At 37.6% G+C, this 24,039-nt stretch overlaps 2 protein-coding genes and 1 pseudogene across 2 annotated transcripts in view; 1 reads left to right on the plus strand and 2 right to left on the minus strand.

Annotated features, from left to right (window-relative positions):
- The window catches only part of LOC113467655 (BTB/POZ domain-containing protein 10-like), a 43,735-nt gene extending 20,787 nt beyond the window's left edge, over positions 1-22,948 (minus strand). The window contains exons 1-2 of the mRNA XM_026823953.1: positions 22,802-22,948; positions 21,821-21,934 (exon numbers count right to left, since the gene is read on the minus strand). Of these exons, the coding sequence (XP_026679754.1) occupies positions 21,821-21,934; positions 22,802-22,918 (231 nt within the window). The 5' untranslated portion in view covers positions 22,919-22,948. The remainder of the gene's footprint in view (positions 1-21,820; positions 21,935-22,801) is intronic.
- The window catches only part of LOC103509832 (BTB/POZ domain-containing protein 10), a 56,449-nt gene that overhangs the window by 29,212 nt on the left and 3,198 nt on the right, over positions 1-24,039 (minus strand). The gene's annotated exons all lie outside the window — the stretch shown is intronic.
- On the plus strand, positions 19,057-19,976 carry LOC103509852 (annotated as a pseudogene).

Genomic DNA, 24,039 nt, shown 5'->3' on the forward strand with positions numbered 1-24,039 from the left:
GGGTATCGAGAAGAATAGGGGCGCCTAAATGTCATCTCACTTCATAAAAAAGCATTTTATCACCCCTCCCTCTCTCCCGCCTCCTCCTCTCCGCCATTTAAATTGATTAGGCCAGTTTCGTCACAGTACAACGGCATTTAAAATGTCAACAGACAAAAGCCCTGGCACAGTCGGTAGTCCTCTCAGGGGGACAATTGAAAATTCATTTAGCAGAAACTCGAGGACCTGCTTGGTACTTGCGTCCAAAGGAGAGGATGTCCGGGTTCGATTCCTTGTAGGAAAAGGAAAAAAAGGGTAAAATTTTCTTCTTCATCATCTTCGCCTTTTCCCTTGTTCAGATGGGTTCGTCAGCCTCTCAGTCAGCCCTAGGGTGGCTTTGGGCTGACATTTTTGGTTTAGGCACATTTGGCTACAAAAATTTTACAGTTGGACTTTTGATAATAATGCCTTAATAGTCTCTAGAGTGCTCGAGGACATGGAAACATATACTAAAGAATGAGTAGGTATTACCTATTATTTTTTCTGATAATTCTTCCTATTGTAAATTTTATACCGCCATCTGATTTTTCTCCAAGGCAGTTTCACTTACCTACTAGTAACCGTTTGTAGAATCGAAGACCTCTGTACCGAATACTCGTACTCTTTGCACGGGCTTCTAAAGGTCATAGTAATTTCCCTTCGACTCAAATATTATTAGGTATTATTATTTCTTTCCCTAATGATCACCAGGAGACTTTGTTATGTTCCTGAGGAAGCAGAGAGTGGTGGGGGGATGTGGAAGGAATACTTACTTAGAGGACAGGGTGGGGGTGAGGATAAAGGGAGAGAGAAGAGGGATGAGAGTTTTTTTTTCCAGGAAAATTCATCAATGCAAAGTAACGTGACGTTTCAAAGGTGTCTTCTTTTTTTCCAGGCTTTATTTAATGTGGCAGGATTCTCCGAAAGGAGCTCTTCCACCCAACCACTTCTTCTGAGTCATAACTGTCACAAAAGATGATTTTTGTTATTTAGGTTTCCCAAATTTAAAGATAAGAATTTATATTTTTATCCTGTCGAGAGCCACCGTTGTTGACGATAAAATCATATAGGTAATAATATGCTAGGTACAGTTAGGTAGACCTAAATACTCTAAATAGTATTTCGTCAATAAACTATCAATAAATACCAAGCCCGCGGTTTCAGTAAGCACTAAGTACGTATTAGGTACCAAAACTTTGCAAAAGGTCTGACGTAATATTACAGAAGAAAAACCTTTGAAAAAACATTGCACCCTTATAATATGTACAATAATGTACATGGTTGTGACTTGTGACGTAATGTTGTTTTCAGAAATCGAACCAGGGCCGGGTTTGTCAAGAAATTTTGAAGGGGCAGAGATAAACTTCATACCCTCTTCTGTGAAGCTAGACCGCATGCAGCTCAAGTCATCATGATGATAACACATGCCACCCATCATATCCCATCAAGGTAGCCACGATAAGAATAAAGGTAATAAAAGTTTTACAACATTTTGCCCTCACAAGGGAATGTGTCGGCATTGGAGGTCAGAAAATGTATAAAATATTATTTTTATTATCATATCATTTTTTTCTGCATTTTTTCCTCCCTTTTTTAAGTGTGCTCCTTACAGGTTATACTTTTGAGCTTATTTTACATTTTACATAATCCTTCATAACACTTAGATCCCTTTTCTTCCTCGAAATCTCACCTGTAGGTAAACTTTTCCAGGAAAATTCATCAATGCAAAGTGACGTGACGTTTCAAAGGTGTCTTCTTGACTTCTTCTGAGTCATAACTGTCACAAAAGATGATTTGTTATTTATAGGTTTCCCAAATTTAAAGATAAGAACCAATTTATATTTTTATCCTGTCGAGAGCCACCGTTGTTGACGATAAAATCATATAGGTAATAATAATACATATATATGCTAGGTACAGTTAGGTAGACCTAAAATAAATAGTATTTCGTCAATAAACTATCAATAAATACCAAGCCCGCGGTTTCAGTAAGCACTAAGTACCTATTAGGTACCAAAACTTTGCAAAAGGTCTGACGTAATAATACAGAAGAAAAACCTTAGAAAAAACATTGCACCCTTATAATATGTACATGGTTGTGACTTGTGACGTAATGTTGTTTTCAGAAATTGAACCAGGGCCGGGTTTGTCAAGAAATTTTGAAGGGGCAGAGATAAACTTTATATCCTCTTCTGCGGGGCTAGACCGCATGCAGCTCAAGTCATCGTGATGATAACACATGCCACCCATCATATCCCATCAAGGTAGCCACCACAAGAATAAAGGTAATAAAAGTTTTACAACATTTTGCCCTCACAAGGGAATGTGTCGGCATTGGAGGTCAGAAAATGTATAAAATATTATTTTTATTATCATATCATTTTTTCTACATTTTTTCCTCCCTTTTTCAAGTGTGCTCCTTACAGTTTATACTTTTGAGCTTATTTTACATTTTACATAATCCTTCATAACACTTAGATCCCTTTTCTTCCTCGAAATCTCACCTGTAGGTAAATCTTTGAGTGAACCTACCTATTTGTATTTTTGTATTTTTCTTCTTCTTAGGGGAAAATACGGCTGGTATCAAGCCCCTTGAGTGAACACAAGTCAGGGTCGTCGTAGCTTAACTTCTGTGATCTGAAGGGACATCGTGTGCCTATCCGCCTAATTATTATGAATGTAATCGTTTTGCTGGCAGACAAATACATAGTTATTTCAGTAGAGAACATAAGTTTTCAAGGAAAAAATCTTCTGAGGTGATTTTGGCATCTCCACTAATTTGAAATTTTATCATACGATCAGAGGGTTCAAAGTTCCACCCTTGTGGCCTATTCCAAGTACCAGCCACACTTAACGTTGCTTGACATAGGTGATCTATTCCGATACCATATAATTTCCTCACTTCTACTCCTGCTGCGATAGAGTCAACATCTATCTTGGTCTGAAGATGATGTCCTGTGCTGAGTGACATCGAAAGCTTACCAATATAAAATACTAATAATCGAATTGTCCTGATAAAGATATTACTAGTTTTATCTGAATTTGATTATTATGTCTAATTCTATTTTTATTTATTTTTTTTTTCAATTTAATTCCAAGCCAAGTATTGTGCAGTCCATGTTTCTTCCACTCAGCTTACTCATGTTTTCTTACATTGCTACTTCTTGTATTTTTAGTGCTTTTTTTTATCTCCATTTCTACTTCATCCATAATTCATTCAATTTTCTCGCTGCTCTCTTCTTCAATCTTCGCTTGTTCCACTTTCTTCAGGGCCAACGGGACCAGATCCCCCCCCTTTGTGTACGGCCCTGATTGTACAAAGCTCACACAAGCCTCTAATTAATAAATTTCATCACACGTCCATTCGACCAGAGTATAATTTTCCATTTTGTTTACTCGGCAAATTTAGCACCCCGAAGAGGTGGGAGGAAGGATCAAGGGGTTAAATGAAAATGGCACACATGAAAACCTTTGTGTAATTATTGGTAGCTAAACTGCATGTTAGAAACCAGGGCTGGAATGGAAACTTCTTCATTTCCTTCAACATTTCATTTTGTTTCAAGTTAGTATATAAACCAAATACGATTGTATATTGGGTGATTTGACACATCCACCAATTTATTCATGCACGGCTTTCGATTCGAGATTGTCATCTCTCGCTTACAACATTTCATTTTATCTGTCTCTGTTCTTCTTTTTCTTGTACTATGTGGTTCTTTGCAATAATATTTACCAATTTTGTCATAATTCAGGAACTTTTTGTTAGGTTTAGGTAGATACGTTAAAGTAAGTCCAGATTTTTCATGTAATAGGTATTATTAATTTCTGAACCACTAGTTCTGTTGTTGTTGTTGTTGTTGTTATTATTATTACTGATGGTAATTTTGTCATCTCCACTAATCCTGATAATATGGAAAAGCTCACCATACCTATATCCAGTCCTGATTGTACTGTATTGTTACTGTTACAACAATAATTGCAATGCAAGTCAAATATAGGGTAAACTTTAATTTACAGAAGATTCTTTAATTCATGTTGAATTGCGATTTTACTGAATCTATCTTCACAGAGTGAATAATTAAAACTAATCAGCAAATTCCCATCATGAGTTTATTATTATTTTACAAAATGCAATTGAAATTAATTAGGTAATTAAGTAATAATGGAGTTATTAGATAGGTATGTATATATAAACTACATACAATTAAAATCGTCGAGTTAAAAGGTAAAACGTGGACTTAGTTTTCGACTTAGTTAAAAATTAAACCTCAATTTTATATCTCACCTCATTTGGCATGACCATTATAATAATCCACAACCACTATAATCATTACCAAGATAACAATTGCCATCAATAACTCCATAGTAGTCCACAGTCAGGCACAGTCTCATTTGTACTATTCTTGAGTCCAATCATTGTTTTTCAAGGGAGACGAGTATTTCTATTGAAAACTCGGCAAAATATTTCGAATGCTCGCGAAAACACAAATCTCTCCCTCTTTCCTGAATGTGAATAATCATCGCATGAAACATCGTTTTGTATTGTTTGAGTGTGAAAATAGGATTGGTATAACAATATTATTAATGATAACACAGTGCCGAAGCTGTCTGAGTGATGAGGGGAGTTGAAAATTTGCAGTATTAAAAAAACCACTCCCGTTACGGGACCCCCAAAACACCAAAATTGCTAAAAAACTAAAAATTGAAATCTAACTTCCTTCAGGTCTAAAAATTTGCAGAATATTATAAGTAGAAAGTAGAAACACATCTAGATCGGGTCTTGATGGAACAACGTAGATTCGGAGATGCGTTGCTAAACCTGTGCTCGCCTTTTACCAGACCTAGAAAACCCCATCCCGATTCCCGACCCATACTACAAACAAAGGTCCGCCTGTGTGATGTGCTCCTCAGGTATCGGGTAGACCTGACACTGACAGGCGCACTTAATCAGGTGTACCTACCTCTCAGATCTACCTGATAGTGAGTGGCTGGCCAAAGGCTTCATACCTACGTTCGTATATTATAATAAAATTGGTCTAATTATTATTTTTCGTGAAACGTTAAAATTGAAAAACTCCTCTCTCATTTAGAAAACGAATTTCGTGTGCGTTTTTTTAAACAAAGCAGACAACTTTGTACATAAAACGGTTTGATAATGGCATACGGCATCGGCATAGGTCTAAGTGGAGCAAAAGATTTATTCACACGACATTTCCAAAGTCTCGACTTTTACCAGAATCGCACAAAACGTGCCTATAATTATCATTATGAACTATGGAATACCATGGATACTACCTCGAGGGTGCTTGCACTCAGGTGTAGAATGTCTCCTGGCAGTCTTTTTCCTACAGAGTATACTAAAAACATGCCCTACATAAGTAGGTAACTACAGGTAAATTTATACCTACGGTTTTTGAGGTGTCTTTCATTGCTTAGGGTTTAAAAAGGGCTACCACAAGATGGACGAGCTTATTACAGACCGTCTGACAGACTGCAGTCTATCGGACGGTCTGAGCGTGAGTGGTGTTCATAATAGAGGTAGAACTTACAAGTATAACTAACTAACTACTATAATAATAACTAATAGTCTACCTTCTCGTACATCAAAGTTCAAAAGATTACTTACCTATTCATGTTGATATGTCGGTAGATTCTTATCTTCCACATTAAATGAGGGAGTAAAGGTAGCACTAGGGAAATTTCGGGGCGGAAAAGCCTCTTCCATACCCCTTCTAAGATACTTTTTCATAAGCCCCCCCCCCCCCCTTTTTTGATAATTCTTTTCGTTCTCAATTTACGAGAGAGAAAACAGACACATACCTTATTTTATGATAATTCTTATCGTTCTCAATTTACGAGAGAGAAGACAGACACATAACTGTACAGCACGCACTGTCTTGGTGCCTTGCACGAGACACAAAGACAGTTTCAGACTAGACTCACAGTCCAGGGGTTAGGGGTTCCCAAAAGATACGTGTTGCGGTCCTATAGGACAAATAAGCAAAACGTAATCGTCCAATCTCTTTTTTTTATTATAAGAGGTTTGACAGAGGGAACTGTAACTGCTATGGTCTTATCGTCCCGAAATCGAAGAGAGAAGGAAGACAGGGTAGGAGAAAGCCAGACGTTCCGAGAACGAACATTATCCCATCAGGATAAAATCCGCCCCGGGCGGGAATCGAACCCGCGGCCATCGAGAACCTAGTACGAGTAAATACTCAACCATTTTCCATTTCTTTACGGTTCCTCCTAGAAGGACCGACGGAGGTCAAAATAGGTATACCGAATTAGCCCATTCCCCTCAGGTCCGTGTTGAGCTACTAGCTCAATTTCATTAAAATCGGACAAACCGTCCGAAAATTAAAGCACAACAAGCCAGCCTAGTTAGCTTGGTTGGTAGTGCGTCTGCCTTGTAAGCGCTAGGCCGCGGGTTCGATTCCCGCCCGGGGCGGATTTTATCCTAACTAGGCTGGCATTTCCAATCTCTTTATGCCCTGCTTAGTGCGTTAGAAATAGGTAGTTTGTTGGACACAAGCTTTAAATACCTTCATCAAATGTTGACCAGAAATAAAATAGTTAAGGGCTAGGCTCTTGCTAAGGTAGGTACCAAGAAAATTCGGCAAACGATTTGCGATTTACCATGAAATTAGGTTTTCTAACCGGACAGACGGTTGTTCCCTTAAATATTGGAATTTAGGTACCTATGCCATAGTACTCTTTAGGTACCTAAAAAACGAAACATTGTGTGGCTAATAGTTAATAGAGCTCTGAGGTCTCACACATTATGACATGACATGACTGAAAATTGGGTTCACCCCTGTGGAGACAAAGGTTTGGGAAAATAAGCCACAACACGTCATCTGTAAACACTGCTGCATATTTGAATTTGCGGCTTTTGCAATTTGGCTTTTGGCTATCTCATTCTTTCGCCCACTGATTTAGAGATGGCACCCCAAAAAGATACTACCAATGATAGATAAAAATTAAAATTCATAGATTAGGTAGGTATTTAATACATCATGTAGTGGTAGGTACCTGGGGCAGATAATTCTGTAAAAAATTTTTCTATAGGCTTTCAAAAATTTTCTTTTTCCAACTCTAAAACTCGTCAGAATTTCTATAGAATTACACTCAAATCTCACTACCGAGTTGAAAATTCATTTAGCAGAAACTCGAGGACCTGCTTGGTACTTGCGTCCAAAAGAGAGGATGTCCGGGTTCGATTCCTTGTAGGAAAAGGAAAAAAAAATTCTTCTTCATCATCTTCGCCTTTTCCCTTGTTCAGATGGGTTCGTCAGCCTCTCAGTCAGCCTTAGGGTGGCTTTGGGCTGACATTTTTGGTTTTGGCACATTGGGCTACAAAAATTTTACAGTTGGACTTTTGATAATAATGCCTTTTAATAGTCTCTAGAGTGCTCGAGGACATGGAAACATACCTACTAAAGAATGAGTAGGTATTAGTATTACCTATTATTTTTTCTGATAATTCTTCCTATTGTAAATTTTATACCGCCATCTGATTTTTCTCCAAGGCAGTTTCACTTACCTACTAGTAACCGTTTGTAGAATCGAAGACCTCTGTACCGAATACTCGTACTCTTTACACGGGGCTTCTAAAGGTCATAGTAATTTCCCTTCGACTCAAATATTATTAGGTATTATTATTTCTTTCCCTAATGATCACCAGGAGACTTTGTTATGTTCCTGAGGAAGCAGAGAGTGGTGGGGGGATGTGGAAGGAATACTTACTTAGAGGACAGGGTGGGGGTGAGGATAAAGGGAGAGAGAAGAGGGATGAGAGTTTTCTTTTCCAGGAAAATTCATCAATGCAAAGTGACGTGACGTTTCAAAGGTGTCTTCTTGACTTCTTCTGAGTCATAACTGTCACAAAAGATGATTTGTTATTTATAGGTTTCCCAAATTTAAAGATAAGAACCAATTTATATTTTTATCCTGTCGAGAGCCACCGTTGTTGACGATAAAATCATATAGGTAATAATAATACATATATATGCTAGGTACAGTTAGGTAGACCTAAAATAAATAGTATTTCGTCAATAAACTATCAATAAATACCAAGCCCGCGGTTTCAGTAAGCACTAAGTACCTATTAGGTACCAAAACTTTGCAAAAGGTCTGACGTAATATTACAGAAGAAAAACCTTAGAAAAAACATTGCACCCTTATAATATGTACATGGTTGTGACTTGTGACGTAATGTTGTTTTCAGAAATTGAACCAGGGCCGGGTTTGTCAAGAAATTTTGAAGGGGCAGAGATAAACTTTATATCCTCTTCTGCGGGGCTAGACCGCATGCAGCTCAAGTCATCGTGATGATAACACATGCCACCCATCATATCCCATCAAGGTAGCCACCACAAGAATAAAGGTAATAAAAGTTTTACAACATTTTGCCCTCACAAGGGAATGTGTCGGCATTGGAGGTCAGAAAATGTATAAAATATTATTTTTATTATCATATCATTTTTTCTACATTTTTTCCTCCCTTTTTCAAGTGTGCTCCTTACAGTTTATACTTTTGAGCTTATTTTACATTTTACATAATCCTTCATAACACTTAGATCCCTTTTCTTCCTCGAAATCTCACCTGTAGGTAAACACAGTAGGTCACCGTTCCAAACACAAGTCACGGTCGTCGTAGCTTAACTTCTGTGATCTGAAGGGACATCGTGTGCCTATCCGCCTAATTTTTATGAATGTACCAACCTCAGTGGTGTAGTGGTTAGCACGGTGGACTCTGGATCTGGAGGTTGGTGGTTCGAGTCCCAGTCAAGTCATTAAATTTAGCGTACCTAGTTTATCAAGCGAGGAAGGACATTTGTGACAAGCATTTAATGCTCAACACAATTAAAAATTCCTTCTATGAATGTAATCGTTTTGCTGGCAGACAAATACATAGTTATTTCAGTAGAGAACATAAGTTTTCAAGGAAAAAATCTTCTGAGGTGATTTTGGCATCTCCACTAATTTGAAATTTTATCATACGATCAGAGGGTTCAAAGTTCCACCCTTGTGGCCTATTCCAAGTACCAGCCACACTTAACGTTGCTTGACATAGGTGATCTATTCCGATACCATATAATTTCCTCACTTCTACTCCTGCTGCGATAGAGTCAACATCTATCTTGGTCTGAAGATGATGTCCTGTGCTGAGTGACATCGAAAGCTTACCAATATAAAATACTAATAATCGAATTGTCCTGATAAAGATATTACTAGTTTTATCTGAATTTGATTATTATGTCTAATTCTATTTTTATTTATTTTTTTTTTCAATTTAATTCCAAGCCAAGTATTGTGCAGTCCATGTTTCTTCCACTCAGCTTACTCATGTTTTCTTACATTGCTACTTCTTGTATTTTTAGTGCTTTTTTATCTCCATTTCTACTTCATCCATAATTCATTCAATTTTCTCGCTGCTCTCTTCTTCAATCTTCGCTTGTTCCACTTTCTTCATTCATCAGAAAGCAGACCATATTATCAGTGAATGATTACTATCTTCTGTTGTATGTTGTATCTTCCTATGAATTTTGCCCATATTCAATAATGAGTTCTTCCACCCAACGATATTGTTTCATGTGATTTAGTCCATTTAGAATAATTTAGATCCTTTCAGAACTAGTGAAATGAATTTTTTGTCAACTTTTCTACTCATGAAAATCTGCCTAGATTATTATTATTCCTGCTAATGAAAATCTACACCTTTTAGGTATTTTGGATAGGCGTAATCCTTACTGGTATCGTAGGGTAACGTGATGAGTTTGTTCTAAAATTGAACAAAGAACGCAAGTACCTACTAGGTAGGTATATGTAAGTAGATAGAGACAAATTTTCGACGTTTTCTGTTCCAAAATGTTGAACTTGAAATGAAAGCTGCTTCTTTCTGACAAAGGCTGTCGCAGGGCCGGTAAAGTACCAGCGAGAAGGTTGACAACATTTTCAATCTCGCCCACTCTGCCGTTTGCCATTAACCATGACTATAAAGGAAAATTTGAAACGCGGAAAATTCGGGGCGGTTTAAGACTCCCGTTTTCACCGAATGGGGGCAGGGTTTCTCTTTGGTTCGGAAAAGTCGCGGAGTTTCCCGAAACGGACTTCGGGAAAAGTTGACTTTTTCGCGAGAAGGATTTTCAAAATTTCACTTTTTTCTTCAGTCAGTGTGCTACGTTTCGTCTGCCACGCACGTCCTTGTGTGGTCTCAGTTTTTTTCGGGGCGGTTTAAGACTCCCGTTTTCACCGAATGGGGCAGGGTTTCCCTTTGGTTCGGCAAAGTCGCGGAGTTTCCCGAATCGGACTTCGGGAAAAGTTGACTTTTTCGTGAGAAGGATTTTCAAAATTTCACGTTTTTCTTCAGTCAGTGTGCTACGTTTCGTCTGCCACGCACGTTCTTGTGTTTTCTCAGTTTTGTGCACGGAGTGAAAAAATCTCGTTTTCCCGATTTTTGAGACTTTTGAACGAAATTTTTTACGTGTTTATAACGGATTTGTGCCTCCACGCCACGCCGCTTGGAACTTTAAAACTTTAAACCAATTTTGAACTCTTTTTGAGTCTTTTGCATTTTTACAACCTCAGACTTTGAATTTTTTGAAGGTGGGTTTTGATTTTTGGTTCTTGTTTTTAACAATATTTGTTTTTTACAGATGTTATGAATATCTATAGTTTGAACAAAACTAGTACCTACCTAGTTATATTTATTACCTATTTTTTCCTTTTGTTAGACCGAATATTTTTGGTTCCCTAATTAGATTTTCCAAACCAAATAGGTACCTACATCTACCTACAGATTTTGAAGATTTTGTCGAATTTTGTTGTTAGTTTATTGTGACTAACTTTTCTTTTTATTGTCATTTAGTTTAGATATTTCTGTTATCATTCATGCCTTAATTTTTTGAAAGTTGACTTCCCGTTTTTCTTTGGATTTACAATGTAGAACAGTCACGTAATTTCCTGGTATGTACCAAGCAGTTAAAAATTGGAAAACTCAAGTACCTTTCCATCTAACTAATCCCTAAAAATTTTCATTTGTTTTTCAGAATTTTATTGAATTTTTACATTTATCATTTGATTTTTATTATGTTTTATATTGATTTTAATTATACTTCCTGGCCCCGCCCGTTGATTATTGCGCTATTTGGGGCCCGGAAAAATTGGAAAACTCAAGTACCTTTCCATCTAACTAATCCCTAAAAAATTTCATTTGTTTTTCAGAATTTTATTGAATTTTTACGTTTATCATTTGATTTTTATTATGTTTTATATTGATTTTAATTATACTTCCTGGCCCCGCCCGTTGATTATTGCGCTATTTGGGGCCCGGTTTTACCTGGAGGAGATGTACTAGAATTTTCCATGGGCACCACACTGAAAAGGATTAGATTAATTACCTAATTGTTAAAAATAAATCAATTATTGAAAAATCTGGGTTAAGTAGAATTTTTATCTTACTCCATCCATGTAAGAGATATTGGCAAATTTCTTTCTGATATCTTCCCAGATCAAACAAAAGATTTTTTGCATCCACTTTTGTGCCAATTTATTTGGGCCTATTTCCTATTAGTGTCTAAATGGACACAATACATAATGATTGTGCCTAGGGGCTTAAACAATATGAATAGCCTATCTGTCCCGTTTAAAATATCCAATAGGTAGGTAATAAGACAGCGAAAATCTGCACAGCATAGGTGCCTATTTATTGCAAATTTATTGGCAAAGTGCAAAAACGCATAATACACAAAGATTCATTTGTAATTGCATTGATGAAAGAAAGATTGAGGCTTTAATTTTAGAACATTAGGTAATGTTTGAAAAATACCGAAAACTTGAAAATACTTTCAAATTCTTTGCTATACCTAGTACCTTACCTACCTACCACTGTCTGTAGATTTTTAAAAATGAGTAGGTTTCTGTACATCTTGAGTTTCAGTTTAATAGAGATTTTTTTTAAGAGGTTTGACAGAGGGAACTGTAACTGCTATGGTCTTATCGTCCCGAAATCGAAGAGAGAAGGAAGACAGGATGCTAGGATTTTCCATGGGCACCACACTGAAAAGGATTAGATTAATTACCTAATTATTAAAAACAATTGAAAAATCTGGGTTAAGTAGAATTTTTATCATACTCCATCCATGTAGGAGATTTTGGCAAATTTCTTTCTGATATCTTCCCAGATCAAACAAAAGATTTTTTGCATCCACTTTTGTGCCAATTTATTTGGGCCTATTAGTGTCTAAATGGACACAATACATAATGATTGTGCCTAGGGGCTTAAACAATATGAATAGCCTATCTGTCCCGTTTAAAATATCCAATAGGTAGGTAATAAGTAATAAGACAGCGAAAATCTGCACAGCATATAGGTGCCTAGGTATTTATTGTAAATTTATTGGCAAAGTGCAAAAACGCATAATACATGAAAATTCATTTGTAATTGCATTGATGAAAGAAACATGGAGGTTTTAATTTTAGAACATTAGGTAATGTTTGAAAAATACCGAAAACTTAAAAATACTTTTAAATTTCTTTGCTATACCTAGTACCTTATACCTACCTATACCACTGTCTGTACTTCTCTGTAAAACTGCTAAGGTTTTTTAGTGACGAGGGTGTTACCCCATATTCGGCAATAGGGTACCCTTAATAAGTGCCCTACCTGTCCACCTAGGTAGGTATATCGGAATTTCCAGACCTTCAGACATTTCGTGCCGAATTCAGTCTAAAGTCTGTCTAATTAGTTAATTAAACTCACAGTGATACCCTTTTGATTGAACAAAGCATCCTAAATAGACATGCTTTTGAAATTCGTCAAAAGTTCTAATGCCCAATTTCCTCTAATTTTCCGAATGTCTTTCGTTTGATGTCCAATAAAGCCTACGCCAGGCTTTGAATTTGTGCAGTCGAAATAATTTTCAACCTTAAAGGTATGAAACTGGAAAATGAACTATTTCACTTCTCTCTCCTAATCTCTTTTCCTCTTTCTCTTCTCCTCCTGATCTCTGTTCACAGAATAAAATAGAATAGAATATACCTTGTTTATCCTGCCAGAATGAGACTGAAAAGTCTCTTTACTCCCGCAGTCTAAACAAGATCTTATATATTTCATAGGTATAGTTTAAATAACCTATGTAAAAAAAACCTTGAACAAATAAAAAAACCTTGTTCATAGTTGGTCCTTTTCCATTTCTTTCTCCTCCCTAAACCTCTTCCTTCTCCTTCCGTGGCTCTAACACTTTCTTCCTGATTTTCAACTTCTGCTGAATCAAATAGAAGAGGATTTATTTCCAGACTAATTCCTTAAGAGGCTTTGTGTGTATACCCTAATAGAGGTTTAACTTCTCTGTAAAACTACTAAGGTTTTTTAGTGACGAGGGTGTTACCCCATATTCGGCAATAAGCTTCCCTTAATAAGTGTCCTACCTGTCCTCCATATCATCCTAGCAATATAAATGAGGTACATTCTATTCTACCTATATCGGAATTTCCAGACCTGCCTACTTCTCTAAACTAGGTTCACCTATAGACATTTCGTGCCCAATTCAGTCTAAAGTCTGTCTAATTAGTCAATTAAACTCACAGTGATACCCTTTTGATTGAACAAAGCATCCTAAATAGACGTGCTTTTGAAATTCGTCAGAAGTTCTAATGCCCAATTTCCTCTAATTTTCCGAATGTCTTTCGTTTGATGTCCAATAAAGCCTACGCCAGGCTTTGAATTTGTGCAGTTGAAATAATTTTCAACCTGAAAGGCATGAAACTAGAAAATGAACTATTTCACTTCTCTCTCCTAATCTCTTTTCCTCTTTCTCTTCTTCTCCCCCTTTTCTCCTCCTGATCTCTGTTCATAGTTGGTCCTTTTCCTTTTCTTCCTCCTCCCCAAAACCTCTTCCTTCTCCTTCTGTGGCTCTTTCATCCTGATTTCTTCCTGATTTTCAACTTCTGCTGAATCAAATAGAAGAGGATTTATTTCCAGACTAATTCCTTAAGAGGCTTTGTGTGTATACCCAAATCTGTCGACGCTCAAAATACTAATGCATCCAGCCAAAGTCCTTCGAAATAAATTTGTAGTTAGAAATAAATTGAACAAAGAGTTCTGTTCAAATTAAAGTACACAGTAGAGCTCAAACTATATTGTAAATAGGGCCGGTTGCAGCCTAAACGGCCCCAGGGACTAATTCCAATAAAGGGCCATTCCTCTGAACATTTTTTCCCCACAAATCATACTTCTCTTTTAGGTAGGTACACTGAGAAAATGGGTACAACTTGAAGCTTGCTGGTCCCTTTTTTTCTTTGAGTGAACCTACCTATTTGTATTTTTGTATTTTTCTTCTTCTTAGGGGAAAATACGGCTGGTATCAAGCCCCTTGAGGAGCCTCGGCCCTAGGCCAACGTGACCAGATCCCCCCTTTGTGTACGGCCCTGATCGTACAAAGCTCACACAAGCCTCTAATTAATAAATTTCATCACACGTCCATTCGACCAGAGTATAATTTTCCATTTTGTTTACTCGGCAAATTTAGCACCCCGAAGAAGTGGGGGGCAGGATCAAGGGGTTAAATGAAAATGGCACACATGAAAACCTTTGTGTAATTATTGGTAGCTAAACTGCATGTTAGAAAGCAGGGCTGGAATGGAAACTTCTTCATTTCCTTCAACATTTCATTTTGTTTCAAGTTAGTAAACCAAATACGATCGTATATTGGGTGATTTGACACATCCACCAATTTGTACATGTCAATCACTACAGCACGGCTTTTGATTTGAGATTGTCATCTCTCGCTTACAACATTTCATTTTATCTGTCTCTATTCTTCTTTTTCTTGTACTTTGTGGTTCTTTGCAATAATAATATAATATTCACCAATTTTGTCATAATTCAGGAACTTTTTGTTAGGTTTAGGTAGATACGTTAAAGTAAGTCCAGATTTTTCATGTTATAGGTATTATTAATTTCTGAACCACTAGTTCTGTTGTTGTTGTTGTTATTATTATTATTACCTACTGATGGTAATTTTGTCATCTCCACTAATCCTGATAATATGGAAAAGCTTGATATATCCAGTCCTGATTGTACTGTATTGTTACAACAATAATTGCAATGCAAGTCAAATATAGAGTGAACGTTAATTTACAGAAGATTCTGAAATTCGTGTTGAATTGCGATTTTACTGAATCTATCTTCCCAGAGTAAATAATTAAAACTAATCAGCAAATTCCCATCATGAGTTTATTATTATTTTACAAAATGCAATTGGAAATAATTAGGTAATTAAGTAATAATAGAGTTATTAGATAGGTATGTAGATATAAACTACATACAATTAAAATCGTCGAGTTAAGAGGTAACACGTGGACTTAGCTTTCTACTTAGTTAAAAATTAAACCAGCCAGCCTAGTTAGCTTAGTTGGTAGCGCGTCTGCCTTGTAAGCGCTAGGCCGCGGGTTCGATTCCCGCCCGAGGCGGATTTTATCCTGATGGGATAATTTTCGTTCTCGGAATTAACGGCTGGCTTTCTCCTATCCTGTCTTCCTTCTTTCTTCGATTTCGGGACGATAAGACCTTAGCAGTTACAGTTCCCTCTGACAAACACAGCACGCACTGTCTTGGTGCCTTGCACGAGACACAATGAAAGTTTCAGACTAGACTCACAGTCCAGAGGTTAGGGGTTCCCAAAAGATCCGTGTTGCGGTCCTATAGGACAAATAAGCAAAACGTAATCGTCCAATCTCTCTCTCTCTCTCTCTCTCTCTCTCTCTCTCTCTCTCTCTCTCTCTTTTTTTTTTAAGGGGTGTCAGAGAGAGCACCAGCCCGTTCGGAGACTGAAGGGGGACACTTGATCACTTGACCCTTGTAGTAGTCCAGAATAGCGCGGAATACCTGAGGGAAAAATTGACAAATTAATAGAGACCGTGAAGTTCATTAGATTTAAACCACCATCTGGTGGAAAAAAATTAAGATTTTTTTTTTTTTTTGTAAAAAAAAAAAAAACTTCTAGTAGGTGTCCAGTAGTTGTTTTTAGCCCATTTTAGCACATTTTTTCTTCTTTAAATAAGTAATATTACCTATGCCAGGCTTCGGCACAAAGACTAATTAAAATTTCAAAGTGACTGGCCAAAAATTTGTACGAAATTTATGGACGCGTATTTTTTTTTTTATTGTGGCTAAGTACCTAAGTAGGTATCTTTTTTTTATTTGTATTTAGTAAGTATCTTAATGCGTGCTTTTATTATCGAGCAGTGGCGGCACCGAAGGTATGTACTATCGGCGCTCGCCTGGTAAACAGGAGGGCGTGGGTTCGATCCCAGCCGAGGCAGGGAATTTTATCCTCATTTATTTGAGAATTTGACCACATAATAATGGAGCTCTAAGGGTTAGGTGGTAGAGAGCGCCTCCGGGGTTAACCTCGCCTAGTGGTTACCTTTCACTCAAGAGTTAATTATTATTATTGTTATTATTACTATATAGGGGTTCTGTAAGATACCTCTGGGCTGCACTTTTTCGTCTGAAATCTGTATGCTTTTGATCCGATAACCACGCCACTTATGCTCGATCTTAATGCCACAGAGAGTTTTCAGTTAATCCAGAGTTGGAGAAATACTGTCCTGTGTAAATCAAATGGGTGGCGTAAAAGAAAACCCTTCACACTATGTTAACTCTCAGCGGTAAGGTCGTCCATAAGTGGTCCACTGGTTTATTGTCTCCTGATTACTCCACTGATTTATGTAAACTCGATGAGATGAGGACTTCTTGGAATCTCTTGCTTCAATCCGGGAAGTTTTGAAATCAAAATAAATGAAATATAAAAATAACATCTCCTGTTAACTCTGGGATACGTAATCCTTCGAGATTAACCCGATCGAGTCCCTCGTCCTAGTATTGAGCATTTTATGCATTTAACCCTTGGTGTACCTGCCTCGTTTTTTTGCGTTTCACCCGTTTTTGCGTAAATTTCACCCGTTTGAAGCTGAACTTTTGCCCAAACATCGCATCGTGCTGAAATTTGCTTCAATGCGTGCAACGATCTAATCGAAAACCCGATAGGAAAAACAAGTTGGGAGACATGTCGAATCTTACCCGCCTTAAAATTGGGTTCAACATAATAATTTCACTGATCAACATGCTTTGAAAAGCACATTAGTTATGTGTGATTTCCCAAATCTACCTGCAATACAGGCCCTCTCTCTTCACTGTTCAAATACAATACAATACAATAAGTAGGGTTCTCAAGTCCCAAGTGGACAGTCTAAATAAAGCACTACTTACTACAAGAGGTCTGGTCTTAATCAGACAGATTAGATGCCCTTTAAGTTGAATCTAATCATAAACCTCTAATTTTTAGCAGAATGTCCAAAAAACATGAACCATTTCTTTGAGGAACATTATACTTTTTTTCCTCTATTCCTATATTACTCTTAAATCTACCACAAAAATATTGGTCCTATTTTAACTTTACCCCCAACTAAGTAAGTGTTTTCCTTGATTACATCACACCTTTCTTAGAGGCTAGATTGTTCTTACCTTCTTCCAAGCCTTGGATTTCCCCGGTCACTTTCACCGGACTGTCTGCATGCTCCTGGGTGAAGAATATGGTTCCCTTGACCGGTTCGTTGTTCAGGACACACACAGCTTTGATAGCGGGCATTTTGCTGGTTCCAACCGAATTACCTATGGTGACAAGATAACGAAAAGATCCAAATGGGAACGTGTATTATGAAGGTGCCTGATTACGCCTAGCAGCAGTGATAACACGGAATAGATAATGTGAGAATGATAAATTGATAAATGCCGGAGTAGCGGGCAGAGTGGGAATTCTAGATCGTCAGAATACTCAGAATAAATTTTGAAAAACACGAAAACAATGAAAACATGAATTTTTCTCAAGTTTCCGGTCCGGATGGAAATTCCTGTTTTTAAGTCGACGACACACGAGGCGAATATTTGTCGCAGATTTCGGTTTTGTTCCTCCTTTCTAGTGGTTTCAACACTTTCAACATTTTTCAGATTCTGCAAGGCAGATTATTCTTTTTTCATCGTTTTATAAATAAAATTGCGTAATAAATATAACTTTCCATATTTTTTTCTCGTCTACTTCGTTTTTACTATTTTCTCGTCTTTCCATTCAAGTTGTCTTTTGTAATCTTTTCACTTTCATTTCATTGTCCTTCTATTTTCTCGTCCATCCATTAAACATTCCAATAAATGTTTGACCATTTACAGGAAGGAAACTGTCAGCTATTGTGGCGACATAGAGATTGTAAAGTATCGGACCAAGTACTGACCCAATCTTCACTTTCACTTCATTGGCCTTCGCAATCTTCACTTCTTCTTTGGTAGGGTGGCTATATTTCGACATTGTTTGTCTTCATCGGTTATTGTATAATGGAAAGCGTCGAGGGCGGATGGTATCTCCAGTACGATGGGATACACCTGTGGGAAGAAGTAGAGGAAAGCTAGCCCTTTTGTCTTTTGGTTTGACTCCTTTCCACCGCAATAAAGTTGTGTTTTTAGTCAAGTGAAGACTTAATTTCTTATTTTGGTGTGTCTTTAAAGTACATCTGGAATTTGGCTTTTGGAGTGATTGTTTGGGAGCTTATAACGAAAAAAGGGACTTGAGCAAAAGAGGAAAAAAAAATGACAGAAGCCAAGGCCAAAATCCAAATCCGAATAGATGAGACGCACCTTTAGCTACACATTTCGAACAATATAGTCATTTGCCAGTCATTTTTGCGCGCTACCTAACCCTCACTAAACTAGCAGAGATTTCGACCCATATACCAAATTTGCTAGCTCTTTCTCTCGACTTTTGGGCTATCTTTCTCTCTCGACTTTTGGGTTAGCTCTCTCTCAACTTTTACCCACCTGATTTGACCGCTCTCTGATGTCCAGGGTATGTCGAATTCTGTCCGCCACCAGTCGAGTTATCAGGACAAACTTTTGTAAATGTAAATGTAAATGCAATTTCTTTGTGTTATTATGTCACAACTTTGGTGCTCACTGCAGCATTGTAGGATTTTTCCTTCATCAAACGTCAAAGATATGAGTATGATCATTGGGATGATGCCATTCATGGCTTCCGAGAAACTGAACGCAGCAAATGGAATGAAGAAAATACAAAAATCATTGCCCGTGTACAGAATTTAGCATTCCCACCAAATGTAACTCCTATTCAGTATGTTCATGTGTTGGATTTAGAACAGAAAGGTTACATCAAAGCTCACGTAGACAGTGTACGCTTCTGTGGGAACACCATTGCTGGGTTGAGTTTATTATCTGACTCGGTAAGCAGAAAGGTTACATCAAAGCTCACGTAGACAGTGTACGCTTCTGTGGGAACACCATTGCTGGGTTGAGTTTATTATCTGACTCGGTAATGAAGCTGGTGGATGAGAAGACCAAGACACAGGAGATCCTGGTCCTGTTGAAGCAACGCTCATTGTATGTGATGAAAGATGATGCCCGATACAAGTTTACTCATGAAGTACTTGAAAATGAAAGGTCATATTTTGGAGATTTGTTTGTACCAAGAGGAAGAAGGATTTCAGTTATCTGTAGAAACACACCTGACCCAAGTCTTATTGATTCTAGTAGTGATACTAGTACAAATAATAATCCTTATGCTAGGTAGAATATTTTAGGCAGCACTTTGAAAGAAATTCCCACTCCAAAATTAGTACCTATCACTCCTTGTACAGGAAAACACTAGGTCTGAAAGATTAGATTACCAAATATCAATATGTAACTATGGAACTTTATTTTTGTGTCATTGAACATTGTTTGGAGAACAATAAATCTTGTTATTATGCTTGTACCTAACACATGAGTTATTATGCTTTTCTTCTCTTTTTGATTACAAATCTGTATTTAGGTATTTCTCACCAACATAGATTTTTTTCTTTTCTTGATTATGTGAGTACAATATTTATGCTACCCTTCAAGTAATGTTCAACATTTATTTTTCTTTACACAGCATGTTTTATATATTTTTTCAGCCTAGACTGCCTGAACCTGATCTGATCCGACTGGATTCAAGTGATGATGTCTTGCCAACTTCCAGTCAATGTGCTGGTGTAGAGAATCCACTCTATCCTTATTTTGTTCCCAAGAATCTTCAACCCCAACCAGAAAAGCAAGAAGAAGCAAGTGGCAGTAACTCAAGTAGCAATAGTTTCAAGCAAAACATGGATTTCTTTTCAAATCTAAGCAACTCCTCTTCTTCTCAATTGAAATCCCCCCCTTCCAGACCCTCGTCCAATTACCACAAAGCTTTCTCATTCCATGGAAAATCACAAGACACATCCAACAGTTTTGATTTCTTAACTTCCTCTTCTACACACCCCACACACACGAATGGGTTTACCACCTCCAGTATTTCATCTACCTTTCCTTCTGAACCCTTGCCATCCAGTCAACCCAAAGTTCTTTCCACCTTTATGAATCACTCACAACCTCCTCCTCTTAGTCCTAGGAAACTTAACAATACAGAATCAAAACAAAATTTACCATTGAATAATTTACCTGTGAATGCTCCTCGGTTACCTTTGGTCCCCACAGTAGGGCCACCTAGCTACTTGTCATATCCTAAACCCCCTGTGTTGAATAATGGGTTCTCCCACCCTGTTCAAGTCAGTAGTAATTCTTCGTTTACCATTGAATAATTTACCTGTGAATGCTCCTCGGTTACCTTTGGTCCCCACAATAGGGCCACCTAGCTACTTGTCATATCCTAAACCCCCTGTGTTGAATAATGGGTTCTCCCACCCTGTTCAAGTCAGTAGTAATTCTTCTAGCTCTGAGTTCAACTCGGAAGCTAAAGACTTTTTTGATTCCATCTTAAACAATAATAGCACAACATATCCTTCAGTTGCACAGCGCAATGGTGTGTTTGCGTCCAAACCATCAACTTCCACCTATGCCTCTAGGGCAGCATTTTTGAACGAACAATTGGGCCCTGCTGTACCAAGTATAGCACCCAAAAAGTCGGTCAGTGAGTGGACAAAGTTCGATTAAGGGAAAGCCTTTGGTTTATTTGAGTTCGTAATCTCCACGAATTATACTACAGTGTTTGTCGAATCTATTAGAATCCATAAGGCCGCGCTTTCATTGGACTAGAGTTCCAATCCCAGTAATCAATATGTATCCTCTGAGATTAAATTCGATGTTGTCAGAAATCCAATCCAATGGAAGTGTAGCCTGATACCAACACAGTATTACCTGATGCTTACATTTCTTTTCGATTCTGTTAACTACACAAATGTAAACTGAAAAGAAATTGGTATCCTCACTTCGTAGTCTGTACATCAAGGAGACATAAGATATTTTGGTGGAAATCAAACAAGTCACCTTGTGCAAAGTTCGTGCTTCACGTACGTAGTTTTATGCGATCTAGTCAAAAATATATCAGGGCAGCATTTTTGAACGAACAATTGGGCCCTGCTGTACCAAGTATAGCACCCAAAAAGTCAGTCAGTGAGTGGACAAAGTTCGATTAAGGAAAAGACTTTGGTTTATTTGAGTTCGTAATCTCCACGAATTATACTACAGTGTTTGTCGAATCTATTGGAATCCATAAGGCCGCGCTTTCATTGGACTAGAGTTCCAATCTCAGTAATGAATTTGTATCCTCTGAGATTAAATTCGATGTTGTCAGAAATCCAATCCAATGGAAGTGTAGCCTGATACCAACACAGTATTACCTGATGCTTGATTACTTAGCCTAGCAAAAAGTGTCCCTTAAGTATTTCTAATAAGAAGAAAGAAAACTAACGAACAACTAAATAAACATCTCACCTGAAAGTCCACATGTCTACTCTTGGCTTCTTCTTTCTCCCAGGACATATGAATGAAAGGTCTCTGTACATAGTTGTAAATCACGTCCGACCTACCACCCGCTCGCTTCTTTACCTGGAATAATCAATGAGAGGAGAATTAGTGCTTTATTTAGACTGTCGAATTAGGACATGTAGTCCCATTATCAGGACATTAAAATTAGTAGCAATCAAATTATTAGAGTAGATAGAAAACTAAAATTGAACTAAAAACTGTTTGAATTCTACGGAAAATTTACCGGCCACTTACGCTCAGACGAGACGGTCTGACAGAACGTTTGAACGTGTGTGGCGGAAATAGCTTTAGACAGCCTGAATTTTCCTTTTAGTTTCCATCCTTTCCATTTTGTAGAGTTTTTTTTGTTATCTTCAAGGAGGTTAATGAGCAGTGGATTATCTACTAGCGAACCTAGCCGAAAAAGTGAAGCCACATAAAAACGTGATAAAGGAGGCTATTCAGGATAAAGACGCCGGGAGCTTTATTTGTGTTTTGTGCCGTTATTTCAAAATTTGTTTAGTTTTTTGGACAGCCTGACCGGCATAACACAGGCGAATTTCCTATAGATATTTATTCCAAAGGTCATCAAAATTGGACCAACCGATGGAATGTTACCGCTGACTGCAAAATTCGATTTAAAAGTTGGACCTCACTTGTGTTAAATAATTCTTAGCCCTTGAGTTTGTGTAGACTGTTTAGTTTAAATTCATAATAATCTATTGATACTATTGATAGAGTAGGTAGTATGTGCTTGGGGATTTTATTAATGAGAATAATTTTTATTCGACTCTTCATTTTATCTATTTACCTTTTCCTTGTACGTGGGATTACTGTTTAGAGTTTAAATTCATAATAATCTATTGATACTATTGATAGAGTAGTATGTGCTTGGGGATTTTATTAATGAGAATAATTTTTATTCGACTCTTCATTTTATCTATTTACCTTTTCCTTGTACGTGGGATAGCCCTCAATGCCGAGTCTAATCTTCTTCAGTCCCCTCTCTTTCATCACCTGTTTCGCCACATCCCTGTTCTCAATGTACTTGAAGAATCGATACATGGTCGTGCTGTTCACAGCTGAAAACAAAACAATTACGGATTTATTTACTCTTTAGTCCGTCCTTCCTTTATTATTACAATAGTAATAAAAAGGTATAAGAGACGAACTATTGTATTCGCTTCGGTGTCGTCTGTCTGTCTGTTCCCATAGAAGGACTTATCCAAACCTGGTCGACCTATATATCTTTTCCTTGTACGTGGGATAGCCCTCAATGCCGAGTCTAATCTTCTTCAGTCCCCTCTCTTTCATCACCTGTTTCGCCACATCCCTGTTCTCAATGTACTTGAAGAATCGATACATGGTCGTGCTGTTCACAGCTGAAAACACAACAATTACGGATTTCTTTACTCTTTAGTCCGTCCTTCCTTTATTATTACAATAGTAATAAAAAGGTATAAGGCACGGACTATTGTATTCGCTTCGGTGTCGTCTGTCTGTCTGTTCCCATGGAAGGACTTATCCAAACCTGGTCGACCTATAAGTATATCAAATTAAAGAATAATACCAAGCTGGGACGGGCCCAGCTTGTTATTATTCTTTTTCTCCCGAAAAAAATAAAATAATGGTCTAGGCCTGGGCTAGTCAGATTTGAAGCTTATACACTTACGCTAAAGAACGAAAAAAAAAAGAATCTCCTTTGCCAGCCTCGTTAGATTGGAGGGTAGCATGCGCTCGCCTTGTAAGCGCTAGGTCGCGGATTCGATTCCCGCCCGGGGAGAACTTTATTCGGTAGTTGTGCATAAGGTGCGTCAATGGGACATTACAAAAATCCTTTTATAAGAGGGAAGATACTTGCTTTAGGAGTGTTCCTTGACGACCTTTATTACAACGCAAGCCACACGCATACAATATAGACAAAAATGCAAGACGTTAATTTCAAATCTTTGTATAGCCCAAAAACGGTAAGACATTAATTAATTCTTTGGGTGGCTCTGGCCCCTTAGTTTTGTCAATAATAAATTTATTTTACATTTCAGGACCGAATTGAATTGGATTACACCCTAGGAGAGCTGGTTTCAAGACCAATTACCGCTGTGAACAGGGCTGGATCTAGAACAAATCTTGTATTGTCTACCACCAGGGTGACCCGTTCTTCACTCGTAGGAATTGAGTTGGCACCT

The sequence above is a fragment of the Diaphorina citri genome, unplaced genomic scaffold (genome assembly GCF_000475195.1).
Source record: "Diaphorina citri unplaced genomic scaffold, Diaci psyllid genome assembly version 1.1 scaffold24, whole genome shotgun sequence".
Lineage (NCBI taxonomy): Eukaryota > Metazoa > Arthropoda > Insecta > Hemiptera > Psyllidae > Diaphorina > Diaphorina citri.